Source organism: Cynoglossus semilaevis, chromosome 5, assembly GCF_000523025.1.
Source record: "Cynoglossus semilaevis isolate Cse_v1.0 chromosome 5, Cse_v1.0, whole genome shotgun sequence".
NCBI lineage: Eukaryota > Metazoa > Chordata > Actinopteri > Pleuronectiformes > Cynoglossidae > Cynoglossus > Cynoglossus semilaevis.
The window spans coordinates 7548884-7569029 of NC_024311.1; the positions used below are offsets into that span (position 1 = coordinate 7548884).

Here is a 20146-nt window from a genome sequence, read left to right on the forward strand (position 1 = left end):
CCCCCCACTCCCCCCTCCTCCCCCAGTGTTCTGGACTTAGATTACCTTTCCCAATCTTATTGTTCCTGGTTTTAATCTTTTTTTTCCTTTTTATTTTTAGACGTCTGATCTTTACGGTGATATTTTTTGTGTCTGTTCTTGTCTTTCATCTTTGCACCTTCACTAAGGTCGTTAGAATAAATATCTGTATCTGTGATGGCAGCAGTTCTCTGTAGTCCTTGTCCGGTGGAAGGTCTTTCAGGTCCTTCCGCTGTGATAATGGTTCTGCCACCTGTTGGTGTGAATGCAGATTGTCTCGCTCTCTGGCAGGCGTCCAGCTGCGGCTGCTGTAACCTGAGTTGTTCTGGCTGTAATTGAAACAGGACCTCCCTGGACCTGCTCTTTGTTGACCATAGTCTCCTGTTATCTCGATTAGATGTGACACAGGAATCCAGAGAGTTTCCACCATGTGTCTTATAAACAGAGGAGGTTTGGAAGTTTCAGTTTGTTTTGGTCCAGTTCTTGTAAAAATGAGCAGTGAAACCAAATATTGGTGTTCCAAATAAATCGCATGCTTGAACTGGTCCGTAATCACTGGGACGTGGACGTTAAGGAAAAGACAAAAGAAAATCACATGGTCAGGCTTTGTAATCAGTTGATTAAATAGGAATATTTAACATAGTTCAGTAGAGAGTCTCAAATCTTCTTGGCTAATGCCTGAATTCATGACGAGACAAACAGGTAGAGTTATTAGAAGAATTCTTTGGCTCTCAGCCCTGTCATCTGGGCTAATCTCTACTGTTGTACCGTGTACTGTTTTGGCTAACGTTAGCTCTGGAACCTGTATGCTAATGTCAGCTCAGTATTAGAACCATATTGTCTAAATCCCTATTTACCTGTGAATCCCTTGAGGTCTGTTCTTCATTTCAGATGTCACTCGTGTAGAACCAGACCAGACTTGGCAGGTCTGTTTATTGAGGACCTTGGGAGGTGCAGTGTAGGATGAAGACGTTGTTTGGATGGTTCTTCAGACAGTTTTTTTGATACAAGGCCAGTATCTGACAGGCGTACTTTGAACAAAGACCACAAGCACTGGTTTGATGAATAGTATTTTAAATACTTCAACATGTTTTTCCTCTCTAAGTACGCCGACATAACATCAGTTACTACACCACGCTTGAGTTGTTGCGGTCGTTGTCGTTCTGCCAGAATGTCACACAATCCACGAGATTTTACAACCGTGATCATGACTTTAGAAAAAGGTGAACCAGTTTTATTTGTCATTTCAGTCATATCTATATCATTTTATTTGCTGTAATCCAAGGTTGCTTTGTTCTTTTTAATAACACAAAAAAATGTAAGGAGTGGTTCTCAATGTGAGGGGCGGGTATGTATGCATATCAAAGCTACTGCGGTGTGAGGCCGCCAGGCAAATTAAATTAATAAACTTTTCTTCATTTTTCAGTTTTTTTGGAATAGCATTTCACTTTCTATTATATATGTGTATATATATGATAACCATACATATATATATATATATATATATAGTATACACACAAAGTATATGCAGATCTAGATTCCTATGTAGCTACAGGCCTTGAAGGTCATGTGCTGCTCTTCACAGTATCGACTGGATCAGAGTACTGCAGTACACTGCGTGGTAAATAAACCCTGCTGGTCAGACTGAGTCAAAGCCAGAGAGCAGAGCTGCCCTGACATCAGGTTTTATCCAATCCGACACAGAGCTGCTCACGCCTCTCCATTTTTATTGACCCGATCAGTGAGACTGAGCAGGATCCACTTCATCGCCCCCCCCCCTCCTTATTAACATCACTCCCAGAATACCAGATGATGCAGGACCAGCATGCATAACTAGGTTCAGGAACCACAGGCCTCACCTCTGTGTGTGTGTGTGTGTGTGTGTGTGTGTGTGTGTTGGGGGGGAGTTTCCATCAATCAGACAGTTAATGATTTTAAATGGATGTGTCAAAGGGAGGTTTGTAGGGGGGGGGATCAGTCAGCTACAGTGGAGTTGGTCTCTACATGGTTAGCATTCCAGTGACGACACCTTTGGAATCATCCCGTCAACGGCTGCATCTTAAATACAGATCAGAGAGTCCGACATCAGCTGACGGGAATATTAAGGTGTTTGTGTCGCAGTTTGTGAGTGTTTGTGTTTGTGTTTGTGTTGGATGTGTTTGTGTCGGAGTTTGTGTTTGTGTTGGCGTGTTTGTGTTTGTGTTTGTGTTTGTTCAGACCTGTATATTAATCACCATTGATGTTTCCTGATTAATGACAGTATGGACATAGAGTATTTGTCATATACTGGACTATACTACATTATTATATTATACATGTGTGTATAATATACACAATATAATATAGTGTATTATACTATCTGTGCAGAGTGATGTATGGAATTACATGATATGTAAAAAAGTTATCATAAAAAGTACATTGACCTGTAATGGGTCACGGGGTCAGGGACGTCTTGATTAAATCTTTTTATTAAAGTTACTGAGAGAAAAAGTAAAAATGGATGTACATTTTACTGAAGTCCCAGTATTGGTTCTTCCCCAGTGGATGTCAGCGTAGGTCCCTCTGTGATCTGCTGCTGGATCCTGATCTTATTGGGCTTTACAGGTTGAAAAAAATATACGAAAGACTTTGACTGAACTTGGGTTTCTCAGGTTCTCATAAATCTGTCGAGTCTTTGAAGAGAGAACATTCCAAACAGGGAGACGTTCCTGGGTTTCTGTTCTGGAGGTTCCACTGGAGAAGGTCTAAAGGTTGTAGAGTCCGTCTGGTTCTGCTCGTTCTTTATCTCATCTCCCTTCAGCCTTGGCTCAATTTGGAACCTGCAGGTTCTCCCAAGGTCAGATGGCAGATGAAGTACCGCGCTGTCGACGCGTCTCATGACATCATGTCCTGGATTTGTTTGAAGGAATTAAAGCCGGGATCCTGTCAGTACAACTTCAGTACTACAGTACTACTGCTGGAACACTCCAAGTGCTGCACTGAGTTCACATTAGCATAACCTGTATATGTTTTATTAAAATAAATGTACGTTTCTTTCCAGGCACGGAACACGATGTGCTGGGGAGGTGGCAGCGGTCGCCAACAACGGGATCTGTGGCGTGGGTGTGGCCTACAACGCCAAGATCGGAGGTAGGAACGAGTGAAGGTTGGCAGTACAGTCTGAGTACTCGCTGCAGGGTCGGTCTTGTTGCTGATTTTATAAAGTTTTAAAGAAACGGATCGTTGTGGAATTCTACTCTTCCTTAGCGGTCGCCATGGTTACGGTCTGCACAGTCACTCGTCCGATGTTTTAGTTCAGACTGATGGAGGAGAGAAGGTATCGGATTGGTGCAGTGTTGGTATCAGTGTTGGACATGAGAAAGTTGTACAGAGCCTTCTGTAATAACAAGTGTCTGATTAGTGTTTATATTATTTAAAATATTATTAAATACTTATATTATATAATAAAATATCAGAATATTATTTAAAATAGTATTTCAAATTTTAAATATTTAATAATGAAGCATTTTATAAAAGCAAACATTAAAGTTTTAACCAAATTTTAAATTAAACCTGTTTAAAAAATATATTTTTCTGAAGTTCTTCAAAAAGCCCAGTGTTTGCAGCATTGCCCTCAGTATTGCCCCTCAGCTGCCCTCCTGACCCTGGGAATCATTAAACCGTAGAAGATGAATACATGAATTTGTCATGAATCATTTTAAAAGAAAATCTCCACCTCCAACGATGAGCCGTTGTTCTGGTTGAACGTTGTCTTTGCCTCCGTCGAAAGCCGAAAAGTCAATTATTGTTTAACAAAATCGTTTTGTCTTTTTGTATTTTTAACTTTGATCAATAACTATTACTGAGCATTATTAGCATTAGTACTGACAGAAGCTGCTCATGTTTTTTCTAATAGGGATAAAATAAAGATCACTTTGCCTTATGTAGTTGAATGTGCTGCAGTAATGATCAGTAAAGTTAAAGTTAGTTATAGTAACTATAGTCTAGTTAATGGTTAACAGTTCCAGCCTTCCACGCTTCAGTTTTGTGAAGTCCCAGACTCACTGCAGGTTTGGAGTTTTTCTTTTCTTTTCTCCAGTTTGCTCTCACAGAGGTGAAGTTCTCTCCCCCACAGGCTTCATGACTGAGTAGTTTACATTTAGGATTAGAAAAAAGGATTTGTTTTCTCACAGTTTTTGTTTTTCCTTGAGCGTTCCGTGGCGTTCTCCGGAGTGTTCCGTGGAGCGGCCTCTGGTGATAAGAGGAACAGATTCACTGAACTCTGAATTCAGACTGAATGTTTGTGACGGTTGTCCTCAGCTGTGTGTTTGCCCTCCACACTCTCCAGACCGTCTGCTGCTGCTGCTCTTCTATTGTCTTCCTTATGTCCCTTTGTCGACTACGCGCTCATGGAAAGGCTTTTTTGTTTTGTTTTGTTTTTTTTGACACATTTTTACTCGTTTACTCATCTTTCTGAGCTGTCCGATGACTCTCCTCCTTCATCTGTATCCTGACCAAAAACAATGGTTTTATTCTTAAACTGGTTGTACTGGGGCTCCCTCTAGTGGTAGGCAGGGGATCTGATTTCCACTACTACATGGGATATATTCTCTTAATTGGTATATGCTAGAGATATCCAATAATATCGGCTGAGTGATTATGCTGATGTCACACCAATATTATCAGCTGACCGATATTATCGGCCCGATATTAGCATAACTTTGGAACATCTGTAAGAATCGTTATTGTTTTTTCCTTCAATAATGAAAACCCAATAACGCAGTGCCTGGGTTTCGCTTTTGGGGAAAAACAGCTGTGTATGAAAGTGAAAGCCACTAGATGGCAGCATTGCAGCTCATTTAATTAATTTCATACGCATACAGTTGTTTGTACAGATTAAGTATTACCATGCCTATATTGGTATCGGTTGATATCGAAAATTGGAAATTAAGTGTTTGGTCATTGTCAGTACATTGGATATCGGCAAACAGTTCATATCGAACATCCCTAATATATACAGCTGTTTTGATCCTGCGTGTGTGCGTGGTTTCTGAATTTAATGAAAACCCCATTTGTAGTTCATCGTACACCGTCTAATAATTGACTTAGGTTGAAATTCTCTTCGTCAGTTCTCCGACTGTAGTTAATAAGTTAAGTTTTTCAAATGGATTTTTTTTTTCTATTGTTAGCGTGACTCCCCGTGACTGTGTGACTCATTCACACCAGAATGTCTCTTCTTTGTTATCTTCACCTACATATTGTTACACCTCTGCAGGTCAGGCCTTGTACTGCAACCATTTAGCAGCAGGTTGCCGACATGTTGCAGCCGTTTCCTTCGACATGTGCTGATTGTTGCATCACTGGATGCTGAGCTTCTGCTCCGTGATGTTTTCACCTCAGATGATTCACGCTTTAGTTGGGAAAAAAAAAAGTTTGTGGAAAATAGAGTAAAATGAATTCTATTTTTTTTCTCATTTATTTTTGTTTCATTCCTCTCGGACAGGGACTGGAACGTTTTTTTGTTGCCCTCGACAGCAGGTTGCCATGGAAACAGCAGCTTCACAAGGCCGTGTAATGCCCTCTCACTTTATCATGCGTTTTGCTTCTCAGAGAAACTTGAGTAAAGACGGGAGACGGGGAGTTTTACTGTCTCCCTTTTCTTCCTCCTCTCTTTCATCTGTACAAAAATAATGTTGAAAAAAACTGGAGCCATCTGTTTACGGGAAAAACCTCTTCAATTAACGCGGGGATAAATTGTCAGGACACACTTCAGTTGCTGCGTTCACTGTTTTCTTTTTTTATTATTATTATTGTTATCTCCAACTTCAAGCATTTCAGCTTTAAAGCCAAACAAATCAGCTTGAGAGTTGAAGCGCTTCCATCGGAATCACTGGGAAATTTGATTCAAGTTACACTCGGTGAGCTGAAACCGTTTCAGCCAGACATGCAGATGAAGACGAGCGGGTGGTTTTTACTAATGTGGCAGCTGTGGCTCAGCAGTTTGAGTGTTTATGTGACATTGACTCATTAAAACTGCAATACAGTTTTAGATTTGGATACAAACCACTCAAAGTTAAACGGTTAAAACTCTGCAGCGTAGGTACTTTGGTACGGTTAGGTTCCATCAGTGCCGATTGGTTTGAGGCAGCGGTGTCGAACCTAATTAGATGGGGAGTGGGTCGGTCATAACATATTTACCATTAGATGCGGAGTGGGTCGGTCATAACATATTTACCCATAATTACCAAAATGTCCGACTTTTTCCCCTTTGTTTTCATGCAAAAAAAATACATTAGATAAATCTTCACATTTAATGCAGTATAATTTTACAAAATGTTACCTGAACATGAAGTGTTTGTGTATTTTTTTTTATTTTCAAAATTCATCAGTCAGGCCGGATTCAAACCCCAAGCGGGACGGTTTTGGTCTGTGTGCCTTATGTTTGACACCCACAGTTTAAATCAACAGAGATGACAAAGTCAACAAAAATAATCAATTCAGTGAAATAACCATCACACTGAGTGAGAGCTTCTGTGGATTTGAACCTCAAACCCTCTTGGTCGTACTTGGCGACTGAGCATCAACATCATTTTCATCGTAGTTTTTCTTTGAAAACTTTTCACAGGAGTTTGTAGTAAACAACACGTAAAAACAACAGTGACAGGAGTCACAGCGTCGGATGCACAGAGACATGCGTGTCGCTATGCTAATGTCAGTATGCTAATGTCGGTATGCTAATGTCGGTATGCTAATGTCAGTATGCTAATGGTGCCATAGCAACAGCGCTCTGGGTCTCTACAGCCAGCTGCTGAACATTAATGTTGAAGAGTGTTAGCCTACTCACTGCTCATCGGTGTCAAAGTCCATCGTAGAAACTGGGTTAGCATTTATTGGACAGTCTAGTCCATTGTCAGGGTGTGGGTCACAAAAATGCATAAATCTAATGTTTGTCAGTAACAATCTTCGTAATTTAAATGTTGACTAAAATAATCCTGATCAATTATTGTTTTCCATCGCGATGTACTTCTAATGTACTGCATACCCAGTACCCAGAAAAGGACAGTATTTGTACCAGTCCCAGAGACCTTCACATCATAAAGATGTAAATGTACTCTAAACTACTTCATTAAGTCCAGAGTTATGACCCGCCCGGGGTTCATTAAATATTTAACCTCACTCTGACTTTTAAATGTTAACCCTTCTCTGCCCTCAGGGGTGCGTATGCTGGACGGAGAGGTGACCGACATGGTGGAGGCCCAGTCCCTCAGTCTGAACCCCCAACACATCGACATCTACAGCGTCAGCTGGGGCCCAGAGGATGATGGGAAGACGGTGGACGGACCGGCCAAACTCGCCAAGGAAGCGTTCCTGCGCGGCGTGACCGAGGTCTGTTAGCTAACACTGACATTTGTGTCAATGAGACGCACGTTATTGGATGATTGTGTGGCCGTCGTTCAGTGGATGAACTGTCGGAGCGTGAGAAGAACAAAACAGTTCCGTCATTCATGAGAATTCTGAACACAGAGTAATGAGAACTAGACAGCAACAACAGAGCTCTGTAGAGAGAGCTCGTTAGACCGAGGCGGAAAATATGACCCTAACAGTTTGTGTCACGACGTGTTAATTTAGATTTAGTCTTAAATTGTAATTTTGTTTCACTCAATAACAAAATTTGGGTTTAATCAATAAGTATTGTTATATTCGGTTAATATATGTTCGGTTAAATCCACTGTTTTGTTTTTGTAGACATGAAATTTAAAAAAATCTTCATCATAAAATTTTAATAGGGCTTTTACACCATACCATATTAAAGTAGAGTATGAATAAAAGAAATTACACATATGTGTAAATATATATATAAATGTTTGTATTTATATATGTGTATATATGTTTATAGACACATATAATTCATATATATATAAATATGTATATATACATGCATGTACTATATATATATATTTAATTATTTATATTTGTGTATTTGTATTAGTGTAAATATATGTACTCTATATATAAATATCTATGTATATATATATAAAACATTACTTATATATGTGAAAACATTTTTATTTTCCTCAGTTCATTTTAAATCCTTACTGAATTACACTTCAATCTATGTCCAAATGAGAGTTCAAGTTAAAGCGCAGCCTCTCTGTCGTCTGTCGTCGGGTGAATGACTGGCAGGCCTGTGTTTCATCTCAGTCCTGTGAACAGTGGAATGAGATATCAGACACTGGGCTCACCTCCAGGCGCTCACATCTGTTCTCCTTGTACAAATCCATCCATCAGGGAGGTTACGGAGCAGCAGGATCCAAGTCGCCTTCCATAAGGCTGATGGGAACTGCTGACACTGACTACTCACATAATTGCCCCCGTGACAGCGTCGTTAGATGGAGCTGTGAGTGGTGCTTTGATCAATGCAGGAAGAGACGCTGCCACTCAATACCACGAAGCGTGTTTTAATATAAATGATTACACTTGACAGACCCCTAGAGGAAGGAGGGATTCATGACATGGAGTTACTGTCATGTTTGTGTTTTTTAATTAACTGTCCACTGGCTCAGTGTGTCACCCTCTGGTATAACATGGTCGTCCAATAAAATGAGCTCTGATGTCCTGTGATCCACATCATCACAATGACAACATTTTTTTTTTTCCTCCCTCAGGGTCGTGGCGGTTTGGGGTCAATCTTCGTGTGGGCCTCTGGAAACGGCGGCAGGGAGAAGGACAGCTGTAACTGTGATGGCTACACCAACAGCATCTACACCTTGTCCATCAGCAGCTCCACCCAGAACGGCAACGTTCCCTGGTACAGCGAGGCCTGCTCCTCCACCCTCGCCACCACCTACAGTTCAGGAAACATCAACGAGAAACAGATCGTGAGTTTTTGGGGTGTTTTTCTTTCTTTTAATCAAAACTAGCGACGTCCGATATGAACTTTTTTGCCGATATTGTCTAAACATTTAATTTCCAATTTAGATATAAACTGATACCGATATAGGCCTGGTAATATTTATTAAGTATAAGATTCATTAAATGAGCTGCAATGCTGCCATCTAGTGACTTTCACTTTAATATACAGCCGTTTATCCATGAAACTATTTTGTGTTATTGGGTTTTCATTATCGGGGGAAAATGATAACGATTCTTACAGATATTACACGATATGCTACTTTCAAAACTTTTACTGCAGTAGCGACTTCATGCTAGTGAAAAAGGTAGACGGTAGAAACAAGGTAAAACCTGTCTGTGACTGTTGTCGGTCTGTGACTGACTCTCGTCTCCTCAGGTCACCACAGACCTGAAGTCCAAATGCACAGACTCCCACACGGGTACCTCAGCCTCCGCCCCACTGGCTGCTGGGATTATCGCATTGGCTCTAGAGGCAAAGTAAGTTCCTGGCACGTTTATGGCAAATGTATCTTCAATCGTAGCCCTCAACCACCAACCACCTCAGCCTGATTATGACAACAAAACAACTTCATATTTACATCTGTGAATATGTGTAATATATTGTTTTACATGTTTAAGAAGATGCTAACATGGTATGCTAACCTAAAGTAGAGTCCACAGAATGACTCAACGATCTGTGAGACCTTAACACTGTGTGTGTGTGTGTGTGTGTGTGTGTGTGTGTTCCTTTCCACCCACACCAGTAAAAACCTGACCTGGAGGGATATGCAACATCTGGTCGTGCAAACTTCTCACCCTGCACACCTGCTCACCAACGACTGGAAGACCAACGGGGTCGGACGCAAAGGTAGAGAAAACATTTCTGTTTTTTTCTGATCTCATCTCTGCAGCTGCCTCTGGCATCAGGGAACCTGAAGGCACCGTGATTATGGGCTGTCGAGTTTTTCTGACTCTGTGACAAATGAAAAAGTTCTGTGCTGGTTGGTTTGTTGGTGGTGGTTGTCAGATGAATCCTGATCCTGACCAGACTGTGACTGTGTAAACTCTTGTTTTGGTCCATCTTTCGTCTCTGCTGCTCCGTTTGTTGAACTACAGCTGGACGACTGTTGACGCTGCTGCTGCTGCCGGCAGGTCAAACACCAAAACCAAGGCCGGGGTGTTTTCTTCAGCAGGGCTCCAGGATCTGTCAAAAACCGCACTTTAAAGCACTTTAAATATTGAACGAGCGTGACTTCCAGGATGTGGATGCCTCGCCTCTCTCCACAGCTCTGCTGTCACTCATGTGTCAGCTGTTCTCACTCTGCTCTCACTCTCTTCTCTCTACAGTCAGCCATTCCTACGGCTACGGTCTACTCGATGCTGGTGCGATAGTGTCACTGGCAAAGACGTGGAAAAACGTGGCCCCGCAGAGGAAGTGTGTCATCCCCATGGTCAGCGAGCCAAGGTTTGTGCACAGTGTACTTAGACACACACACACACACACACACACGGAAGAAAACGTTTCCAGCAGGTTGATTCATCTGAAGACCTTGTGTCCAAAAGTCTTCATTTTCACAGCTGTTTTAAAGGCACCAATTAAAACAGCTCGTTATCACTGACCTTGGACAAAAACAGTAACACCATGTTGTTTTCATTCAGCCAACATATAATCAGGAAATACATTTAAGTGTTATTTTTAAAAACATACTATTAATCACCCTGACCCAGTTTATCGTGTGTTTTAGGATCGCCACCTGCTGGTCAGTGGCTCTTGACCTTTTGTTTAGGATTTAAACCATGACATGATTTTAGAGACACATAAGGAGCAGGGTGTGTATTGGTGTTTAATGTTTACTGTCCTGATGATGTCATCATCAGTATATAAATATACATATATATATATTAATAGCAATGTACACTGCCGTTGCTTAATTCATGTAAACTGAGTGATATATTGCTTGATATATTGCTCAGCTTGAAGCAGCACAGTGAGTGTGAATCCATTAGAGACACAGTGTGCAACAAGAGAAATTGAAAAGAACTGGGAGTCGATCACGTGATCACATGACCCTTAACTGTTGTTCTGCTCGCATTAACTGTGTCTTTTTTAGATTTTACTACAAGCTAATGGAAGTTTCAAATTATTCCTTTCATGTGGTATTTCTTCTTTTGTAGTAACAATGCAGAACAGATGGCTGCAGTATCTGCAGGTTGTTCTGTTTACATGTGACGTTGCATTGGGGCGAGTGATGTGCCATAAGCGATCGGTGGGCGGCCGCGGTGAGGGGATGGATGGAAGAGCAGCTGCAGTACTGTGATTACAAGGAGGAATGGGGGGTGAGGGAGTGGGGGGGCTGGTGTTGGGGGCGAGACCGACTATGGATTTCAGACCCAAAAAAGTTCAGTTGTTCTAATTGGAATTCTTTGGAAGGTAAAATGGAAACAATTGGATTTTAATTTCAATCTAACTCAAAGTAATCAGCATTAATTTCTGGTCCAATGACTCAGCAGTAAACGAGTTCTAACTCCACTTACTGGACTGACTTGCCCTGAACTTGTGACCTCTGACCTTCTTCTGCCCATGAGTTAAAGAGCATTAAAAATATTGATTAATTTAATGGTTTATTATCGTTCATTTATTTCAACTTTTTGACCGTTGATGTGGTGACCTTACCCTGACTCTGCGGCAAAAGATAGGATTTGATCCGCTTTATGTCTCGATACAACGTTTTCATGTCTGATACCAATACTAAGACAATCCAGTACCTTCAGTTCTCCTCAAGCCAACTCCGAGGCACATCGGACTAAGTTGATTTGAGCTTAGGTATCGGATCAGACCAGCTATGGATGTTTTGTTCGATTTTTGATCCTGTACTTTTGATCAGTATTGCTGACGATCGTAACGATACCGATCCTGAGTATTGGATCGATATGTTCAACAGGAAAACAGCCAAAAGATAGAAGTGGAGCTAAAGATAATCATTAGTATTACAGTAGGAAATATCCTGAACTTTACTGTATCTGCAGATGATACTGATGTTTACGTTTGACTCTGCTCCTCGAGGCCACATCTGTCTGTCGTCTCCTGGAGGAACATCAGTTCACATGACGTTTTTTTTTTTTTTTCCCCCTCGTCTACAGGAACATCGGCAGTCGTTTATCCATCAACATTAGCGTGGACGCCTGCGTCGGCACAGAGAATCGCGTGACCCTGTTAGAACATGTCCAGGCCCGGCTCACCCTGTCCTACAACCGCAGGGGGAATTTGGCCATCCACCTCATTAGTCCAGCTGGTACTCGCTCCACACTGCTTCACCCCAGGTGCCAACACCAGATACACAACTGTGCAAACACACACACACAGTACACTCTTGGTAAACAGAATGTATTCACTCTGCTGCTGCTGTGTTTCTTTTTCTCCCAAGGCCTCATGATTATTCGTCAGAGGGTTTTAACGACTGGGCTTTCATGACCACCCACTCTTGGGACGAGGACCCCAAGGGGTCTTGGACACTGGAGATTGAAAACATTGCCGGTGAAAGTGACTACGGTAAAGTATCTTCACTGTTTAGGTGGAACATGTTGACGTTTTTTTTTTTTCATGTAGAATTTCCAGCTCATTGTTTGTAACATCTGGTCCTTTTTGCTGAAGTGCATTTTAATCGGCCAACAAATTGGAATTGAAAATGTTCTCTGTAGGGATGTTCGATAATATCGGTCGGGCGATATTAAGGAAAAACAGCTTTATATGAAAGTGATAGCCACTAGATGGCAGCATTGCAGCTCATTTTATTAATTTATTTGGGGGTGATAAAGCATTGTTGGTGTGTGGTGAAAGACACAATATTCAACGTTAAATTTTGGGGTTTTTTTTTTAGATATTTTGTGAATACATTTTTGTTCCTGCTCTTCAGTCAGTGCTGGCAGCAGCCCTCGGAGATGAATAAATAAATAGATAATTAATAAGTTATAAAAAAAAATCGACCAAATCATTTTCATAACTTTTTTTTAATCCTACAGCTAGCTGCCATCTTGACCCCCCAGGCTTCTCCTGAGGAGGGCGCTCCACTCTTCTCCATTGCAGGAGTGTGTAGTTCTCACATTCCTCTTTTTTTAAATGTGTTGGTTTAACAAAGAGAATAAAATTACAAACGAGAGCCGTTTTCCCCACTGTCAAATAGACAAAAGAAGAAAATCAATAATTAAAAAGGAAATGAATTATCCCTCTAATGCACCACAGCAACAGCTCTGTTCTCTCTGGATGGGTCCAGCCCACCCCCACCCAGGGACCAAGTACTGTATACTAGAGATTCTGGAATTGTGCCACTATTATTAATGGGTTTAAAAATGTGTCTCTTGTGTAAAGCCATATATCAGTGTAATATATAATATATAAGAATATCTTATATATTACATATTAATATATGTATGTATGTTTATATATCTCTGTATATATGTACATATATATCACATGTACTGTATTTATGAATATATACTGTAAATATTTTTGAAAATACATATATTGTATATATTTATGAATATATCTACACTCACAATAATAGGGTTAACACAAGAAGCTTTTATCATGGAATTCAGTTTTATGATAAATTTAAAATTGTTGGATGAATAGACATATACAGACACAGATACGTGTATGTAAACATACATATACTGTACATATAGGTAAACATGGATTGATATAAATAGATATGGATGGATGGATGGAACGTGAGTAGTTCAAGGTGCAGACTTGTTAAATTAATTGCTTGAACATGGTGCAGCAGCTGACGACAGCATCCAAATCCCTGCACAGCAGTGAGATGATATTTCCTGGCTGTGTCAGAACAGGGTGTTTCAGTGAAGTGGAGCCTCTTCACTCTGATTACTGAGACATGTTCACTTGACGCCTTTTACTCCCGGCAACGGAGACAAATCCTGACATCATGAAATCTCATTTTCCAGTTATTTTTGTGTTGAAAATCTGACGTGGTGCCACGGGCCGCGTCCGTTTGTCACGCTCCGTCCACCGCTAGCTCATGTCGTCTTTAACACATCGTCTTCCCTCTGCCCTGGGTGATTCATGTTTTTCTCTAATCGCCGTGTCTGTTGACTCCACTCAGGAACGTTGACCCAGTTCACCCTGGTGCTGTACGGCACTGGATCTGCATCAACCAACTCCTCGGAAAATCCACAGCCCACCAGCTGTAAGACCCTGGACCTGAGGCAGAGCTGCATCGGTGAGTTAGAAGTTAGAGTCTGGTGGAGACGGTACCTTACTACCCTCCCACCACACACACACACACACACACACACACACACAGCTCTGCTGGGGTGCCCTCAGTGCAGCTTGAATGCCCTCAACCTTGTGTTCAGTGAGGTGGAACAGTGGAACATCATGACGGTTCTCCACCCTAACCCTTTTCAGTGTAGTGAGGTGGAGGGAAACCAATGCAGTACAAGAACGTTTGGAAGAGGGCGCCACTGAGACGATACTCCACCTCCAATAAGAGCGTCTCAGGATGGACACGACTGAGTTAGTTTTTAATCACTGCAGGGCGTAAGTGGCCAAAGATGGTCTGACCAATGCCGTTACCATGACGACGGTGATGACTGGATACATAACCCATCAATATAATGAGTTACTTTAAGTAAACGCTAGAATTTAATTCTTTATGACAATTTGAGGCTGCACAGGGGATCTGGGGTTTAGTGTCTCTAGCCTTACAGCAGAAGGTCGTCAGTTCAAGCCCCTGTATTAAGTGATGGGTTTTCTCAGTACGTCTGGTTTTGCCCCAGGTTCTTTCCCCAGTTTCCTGCCACAGTAAAGATTAGGATTCAGGGTTTATAGATTAAGGATCAGGCCAGTCTTTCACTCTGAACTGGTGTGAACCAATCACACCAGTCTGAACCACTGGTGTGAATGTGAGTGTGAATGGATCTTTGAAAGGATCCCTGGTTCCCTGATCCAGATGCTTGTGTGATTTTTTTTTTACATCAGTTTCCTCGTCTTCTTTTCACAGAGTGCCACTCCGGCTACTTCCTCTTCCATCAGTCCTGTGTGAAGGAATGTCCCTCAGGCTTCTCCGTGGGCTCCGAGCCCCTCAACTACACAGTGGGCAACGCCATATTACCAGCTTCAGTCCCCGCCTGCCTGCCCTGCCCAGACCCCTGTCTGACCTGCAGCAGTCTGAGCCCCCAAGCCTGCCTCTCCTGCCCCCCCCACAGCTCCCTGGACCCGGTCTCTGGCACCTGCATGCACCTCAACCAGTACATGCGCGAGTCCCCCGACACCTTAATGAGGGGCCAGGGTAACGCCGTGATGCCCGTGGAGTCGGGCTCCCAGCTGCCCGTCACGGTGGCCGTGCTCAGCTGCGTGGCCATCATCGCCACCTTCGCCAGCATCTTCCTGCTGCTGCAGCTGCGTTCAGGCGCCCTCATCAAGCTGCCCTCCCTGGAGGCGGCAGGCGGTCTCGGTAGCGGTTTCCGCCTCGGGGGAAACAGGGTGGTGTCGTACCGTGGCATCCCGACGGTGTGGGGAGACGAAGGCGTCAACACGGACTCCGAGAACGAAGAGTTTGAAGTCCACAACGAGAGGACTGCCTTTATCAAAACACAAAGTGCTCTTTAATGCCTTTTGCCTCGTGCTCCCTCTTCGTCACGCTTTTAAAACCCCGTCAGCCCCACGGGCCTGCCAGATTAAGGCCGGGGGGGTGACGGTCTCTTTTCACAGTCTTTTCTGGTTTTACCACTTGTTTTTTTTTTTTTTTCCTCTTACCCACTTGGGTCCTCGGCTTCAGGATCTCATCTTCCACTCCTCCGTGAGAGGCCGGATCGAAGGCTGTTGTCTCAGGACGGCCCCAGATTCCCTTAGTTCACACTTGGGCGGGTTTTCTATTAAAACTGTCTTTTTCCCTCCTCTCTTCCTTAATCACATCAGCGTCTGTGCTCGGTCCAACCCCCACCCCCCCCCCACCTCCCCACCTCTGTCTTTGTTACAGTAAACAGATGATTATTATTTGCTTTCTTTTTTTATTTCTTCTGCCATCACTCAGTGCAGTAGCCAGATGAGATTGCTGAATATAAAATGCAGAGGAGAGCGTGTGTGTGTGTGCGCGCGCGAATGTGACTGCAAGGCTAATGTAAATTAGAGAGAAGAGCGCCCTTTAACAAAAACACTTTGACAAAAGAAATCCACAATGAGGCATAAAATCAGATTTCTCCCTGCAGTCTTGGCTTCTCCACATTTAAAAAGCACCTCTGATCCGCAGTGACTCCCCGGTGCATTTTAAAACTGGGAAGCCAAAGACACATTGATGAGTAATAATGGTTCGTAATTACGTGTCACGACGTGAAAGCCCGCAGACGGTAATCGCTGCCGTCTTTTCATTTGCAGGTGGTAATTGCATCAAAACCAAATTCATCTGCCTTTTTATCTGTCATTCCTCCCACAAAAATAGGAACTCCACTCACTCTGAGTGTCTCCCAGTTCTTACAGACCAAACTGTGAGTCATACGGGGAAACAGCTCCCCCTACTGGTTTGGAATTTCTGTGGTTTGGAGGATGAAAAACTAGTCTAACACCTGGTTGTGACCCAGTGATTTGTGATCAGTTTTATTCTCCGTTGTCTTTGTTCACGCCCCACCTGTGTGACACTAATCCGTCCCCTAATCCCAGGATCAATAAATAATCCGACTTTCACTACAATGGCCGACGCATCCCACAGTTGTCGAACCCGTACAGGTTATTCTGCGATTTCTTTGTTCAGATGCTGCTGTCTGTGTCAGTTGACCCCGTACGGGTTATTCTGCGATTTCTTTGTTCAGATTTTACTCCAGGACTACACACTCGCCAAACGAGCAGCAGCAGAAAAACAAACTCTGTCAGTTTTTGTCGGTGGAGTCGGTTGGAGTTCCGAGGCAGAAACACAAACACGAAGTGACATACCTGTTCTTAAGATGGAGCACACTGAGCGTGACAGAGATTTGCTTTTCAGACTAGGTCAGCTGTATCTGCTGCTCCATTCAGGGCACCGCAGTAAAACACAGTTCTCTGTAGTACAAAGTGAAGGCCTGTCGCAAACGACCCCGTAGTCAGTAAATTTATCGATGAGTTAGTTGCTAGTATTTGCTATAGTCAGTAAATCGATGAGTTAGTTGCTAGTATTTGCTCACATCCTGTTGTTCGCTTGTGCTTATATGAGATATAGCGGACATTGCCCCTAGTGGGGGAAAAAAGTAGTTATTCTTAGTGCAGTGCCAGGTGGGACACCCAAACAAACACACATACAGTAAAGAAAACACGATTGTAGTAGCATTAATTCTTTGGTACAATTTAACTGTTTAAATGACGCTAATCTAATAATCTGATTGGTGTTCATTTGGAGTCAGTCATTCTCGGACGACTATTGTTGTGATTTTTTAAATTTAATTTTAACGACAGCGTCACAGACGTCAAGTTATAAATGTATTTTTCACCACAAATAACAATTTGACTTTTTAACTCCACAGAACGTTTACAGCAGGTTTACATCCAAACGTTGCAGTGACTGTCCGTAGCTCTGTTGTCTGTTCTGCTTTACTCCAGTTTCTCACAGACTGCTCTGATTCAATCCAGAACATTCTGTGAATGTTGAGCAGCGCAGTTTCTCCCAGCAGCTCGTCTTTGCAGAGTTATCGCCGATTTAAATGCTAATGGGACATTTATTATTCAGACAAAGCAGAGCTGCTAATGACCTTTATTCAGCCCCCACCCCTCGTATTGAACACTTGGATCTTTGATCAAAATCTTAGAATTACTCCGTTGATCGTTAAATACTCTTCTGAATGGGATGTGAACCCACATCAGGGGAAGATCATTGTGGCTCGTCGTTCGTTGGGACGACTGTTCATTTGCTGTAGTGAAGACCTGTGATTGGACCGAGTGACTCCTCTACTGTAGTGAGTTCTTACAGAAACAGTGGCGCTCAGACAGAGAGGTTCTCACCCTACCCCTGGTACCTCACGTACCATCAGCTCTAAATACAGCTGAAGTAAAGTGGCTTCAGGAGGGTACGTTTGTTAAAACACCACTGTTGTACTAATCTGCAGCGACTTATTGGAACCATTTCCCCTAAAATGCCAATGGACCAGGATCAGCTGGTTTAGTCTTCAGGTGTCTGTTTGAAACGTTGATGTTGTCAATGGTTGTCATTGGTTGCCACGGTGATGATGACAGTGGTTCAGTTTATCCACAGTAAGTAACCTGTGGTTAATGTGAAACATAAAAGTCACCGAGTTAACGATACATGCCTTAAAATCACATTGTAGTGCTCACTGGTCCATTCTGATCATCACTGGACCTCACTGGTCTTCACTGGTTGTCTGAATACTAATACATGTTTAATCTTATTCCTTAACTCTAATCTAATCTAATCTCACACCCCTGAGCCTAAAGATAATCTGACCACCATCTGAAGTCTAACACCTAATTCCAAACTAACCCTTATTCTCTAAACACCATCTCACTCATTGGGGACCTGCAAAACAGTGTCCCTGCAATCCATTTTCCAAAACACTGTCCACACAAATATAGCTAAACTAACATTACACACACACACACACACACAGATACATGTTTATGTATCAGAGCTGGATTGCATTAAATGCTGAAGTCAGAACTATTACAATCTTTAAAATCACGTTTGCTGTTTTTTTTTTTTTTACCGTGCAACGGCGAGGACCAGCGGCTGCCGTCACAGGCTTTTAAAAATGTACCCGGAAAGTTCTTCTATAATTAAACTTCATTTGTGCTGCAGTGAAGCTGTGTCAGAAGAACACCTTTAATCAGCTGCTCGCAGTGATGTTCTGGTGGGGGTGGGAGTGGGAGTGGGAGGGTAGTAAAGGAATATAATCTCTCTGGGGAATAATGGAGGCTTTTGGTCTTTGTGTCACTGATTCACATCAGTCCTGATGAAGTGGCTCGTCTGTAGTCGGGTGGAGCGAACTGTAGGGCCTGGAACCAAAGACAATCATTTCTGTGTGGTGTGTTTTGATAGTGCAGTGCTTGAGTTCACCCCTCCTCACCCGTCTTCTTGTTGTCGTCATTCTGAGCGTCACCCTGTGAGTCACCCTGTGTTCAGCAGCTGCTGGAGGAGGGAAGAGGCAAAACAAACAAACAAACAAACAACCAACCGTGTCCCATCCCTGATAACTAAGGGCTGAGTCTGACCTGTGTGAGTGTGTGTGTTTGGCTGTGTGTGTGTCTATGTGCACATGCTTAAAGTGTCAGTGAAAATGCTTGCTGATGCAGTGTCCAGAAGGGGGCAGCCTGAGGGGACTGAGCTGAGCTCCTCCCACCTCCTCCTGAGGTCCGTGGCCCCGTGGCTCCACACACTTCCTCACAGATTTGTGACCTATGATTAATGTACAAGAAAGACTATCCTACACGGGACAGAGCTCTAAGATAAGGCCTATTTTTCTACTACATGAATGGTGCAGTGTAATATTTCTTGTAATTTAAGGAATTTTTTGCTCTTGTTTTTTTTTTCTCCTCATTTTATTTAATTGATGTCAATTATAGATTCTACTAAAAATAAAGATCTATGCAAATTTGAATGTGTTGTGATTCACTGGTGTCTTTGAAATGTTTTAGTTTGAAAGTTCAACTTCCTGGGGAAAAGAGTTGGGTTGGTTCGACAAATTGGAAAACAATCTCGTTTTTATTCTTCAAAATATTGTTGAAAAAGGGGAAGAAATTGCCAAAAAATATTGACAAACAAAATTGTCCAAAAGTGTTTATATTTGTGTATATTTATATACTGTATGTATATATAAATATAAATCTAGTTTCAAATTACTCACAGTTTACTTACTCAGTACTACTCTGTAAGTGGTGGGGTTCAGTTGAACACTACACTACTTACAGGAATTGAAGAAAGACTCCATCACTTCTGCGTCTCTTTTTGCCATCTACTGCCACCTAGTGGAAGAGTGTTATTTTTATTCTGCATGTCGCAGTTGGACACATTATTTGTATTTGTAAATTAAATGAAATGAGATTATTTTGACCTGATGACCTCTTGTACAGTGGTTGGACATCACTGCAGTACGGCATTGTAGGTATTATAATTATTTCACTCTTTTGTTAATGATGCGTTTTGTTTTTAACATGGTGGGTCGGAGGAGGCTTTAAACTCCCAGAATGTCCCCGAGCTTCACGGCCACAGTGTGAACTGTTTTCTCCCAGGTGAACGTGAAGCAGCCGTGGCTGTGGCGGGGG

General features: G+C 42.4%; 1 protein-coding gene across 4 annotated transcripts in view; it reads left to right on the plus strand.

Annotated features, from left to right (window-relative positions):
• furina (furin (paired basic amino acid cleaving enzyme) a) overlaps window positions 1-15904 on the plus strand; it is a 61201-nt gene extending 45297 nt beyond the window's left edge. For all 4 annotated transcript variants that reach the window (XM_008310246.3, XM_008310247.3, XM_008310245.3 and 1 more), the window contains 10 exons: window positions 3059-3147; window positions 7211-7383; window positions 8664-8876; window positions 9287-9387; window positions 9654-9757; window positions 10237-10354; window positions 12031-12210; window positions 12315-12439; window positions 14010-14126; window positions 14910-15904. In XM_008310246.3, coding sequence (XP_008308468.1) covers window positions 3059-3147; window positions 7211-7383; window positions 8664-8876; window positions 9287-9387; window positions 9654-9757; window positions 10237-10354; window positions 12031-12210; window positions 12315-12439; window positions 14010-14126; window positions 14910-15517 — 1828 coding nt within the window. In that variant the 3' untranslated portion in view covers window positions 15518-15904. The remainder of the gene's footprint in view (window positions 1-3058; window positions 3148-7210; window positions 7384-8663; window positions 8877-9286; window positions 9388-9653; window positions 9758-10236; window positions 10355-12030; window positions 12211-12314; window positions 12440-14009; window positions 14127-14909) is intronic.
• Window positions 15905-20146: the final 4242 nt, after the last annotated feature.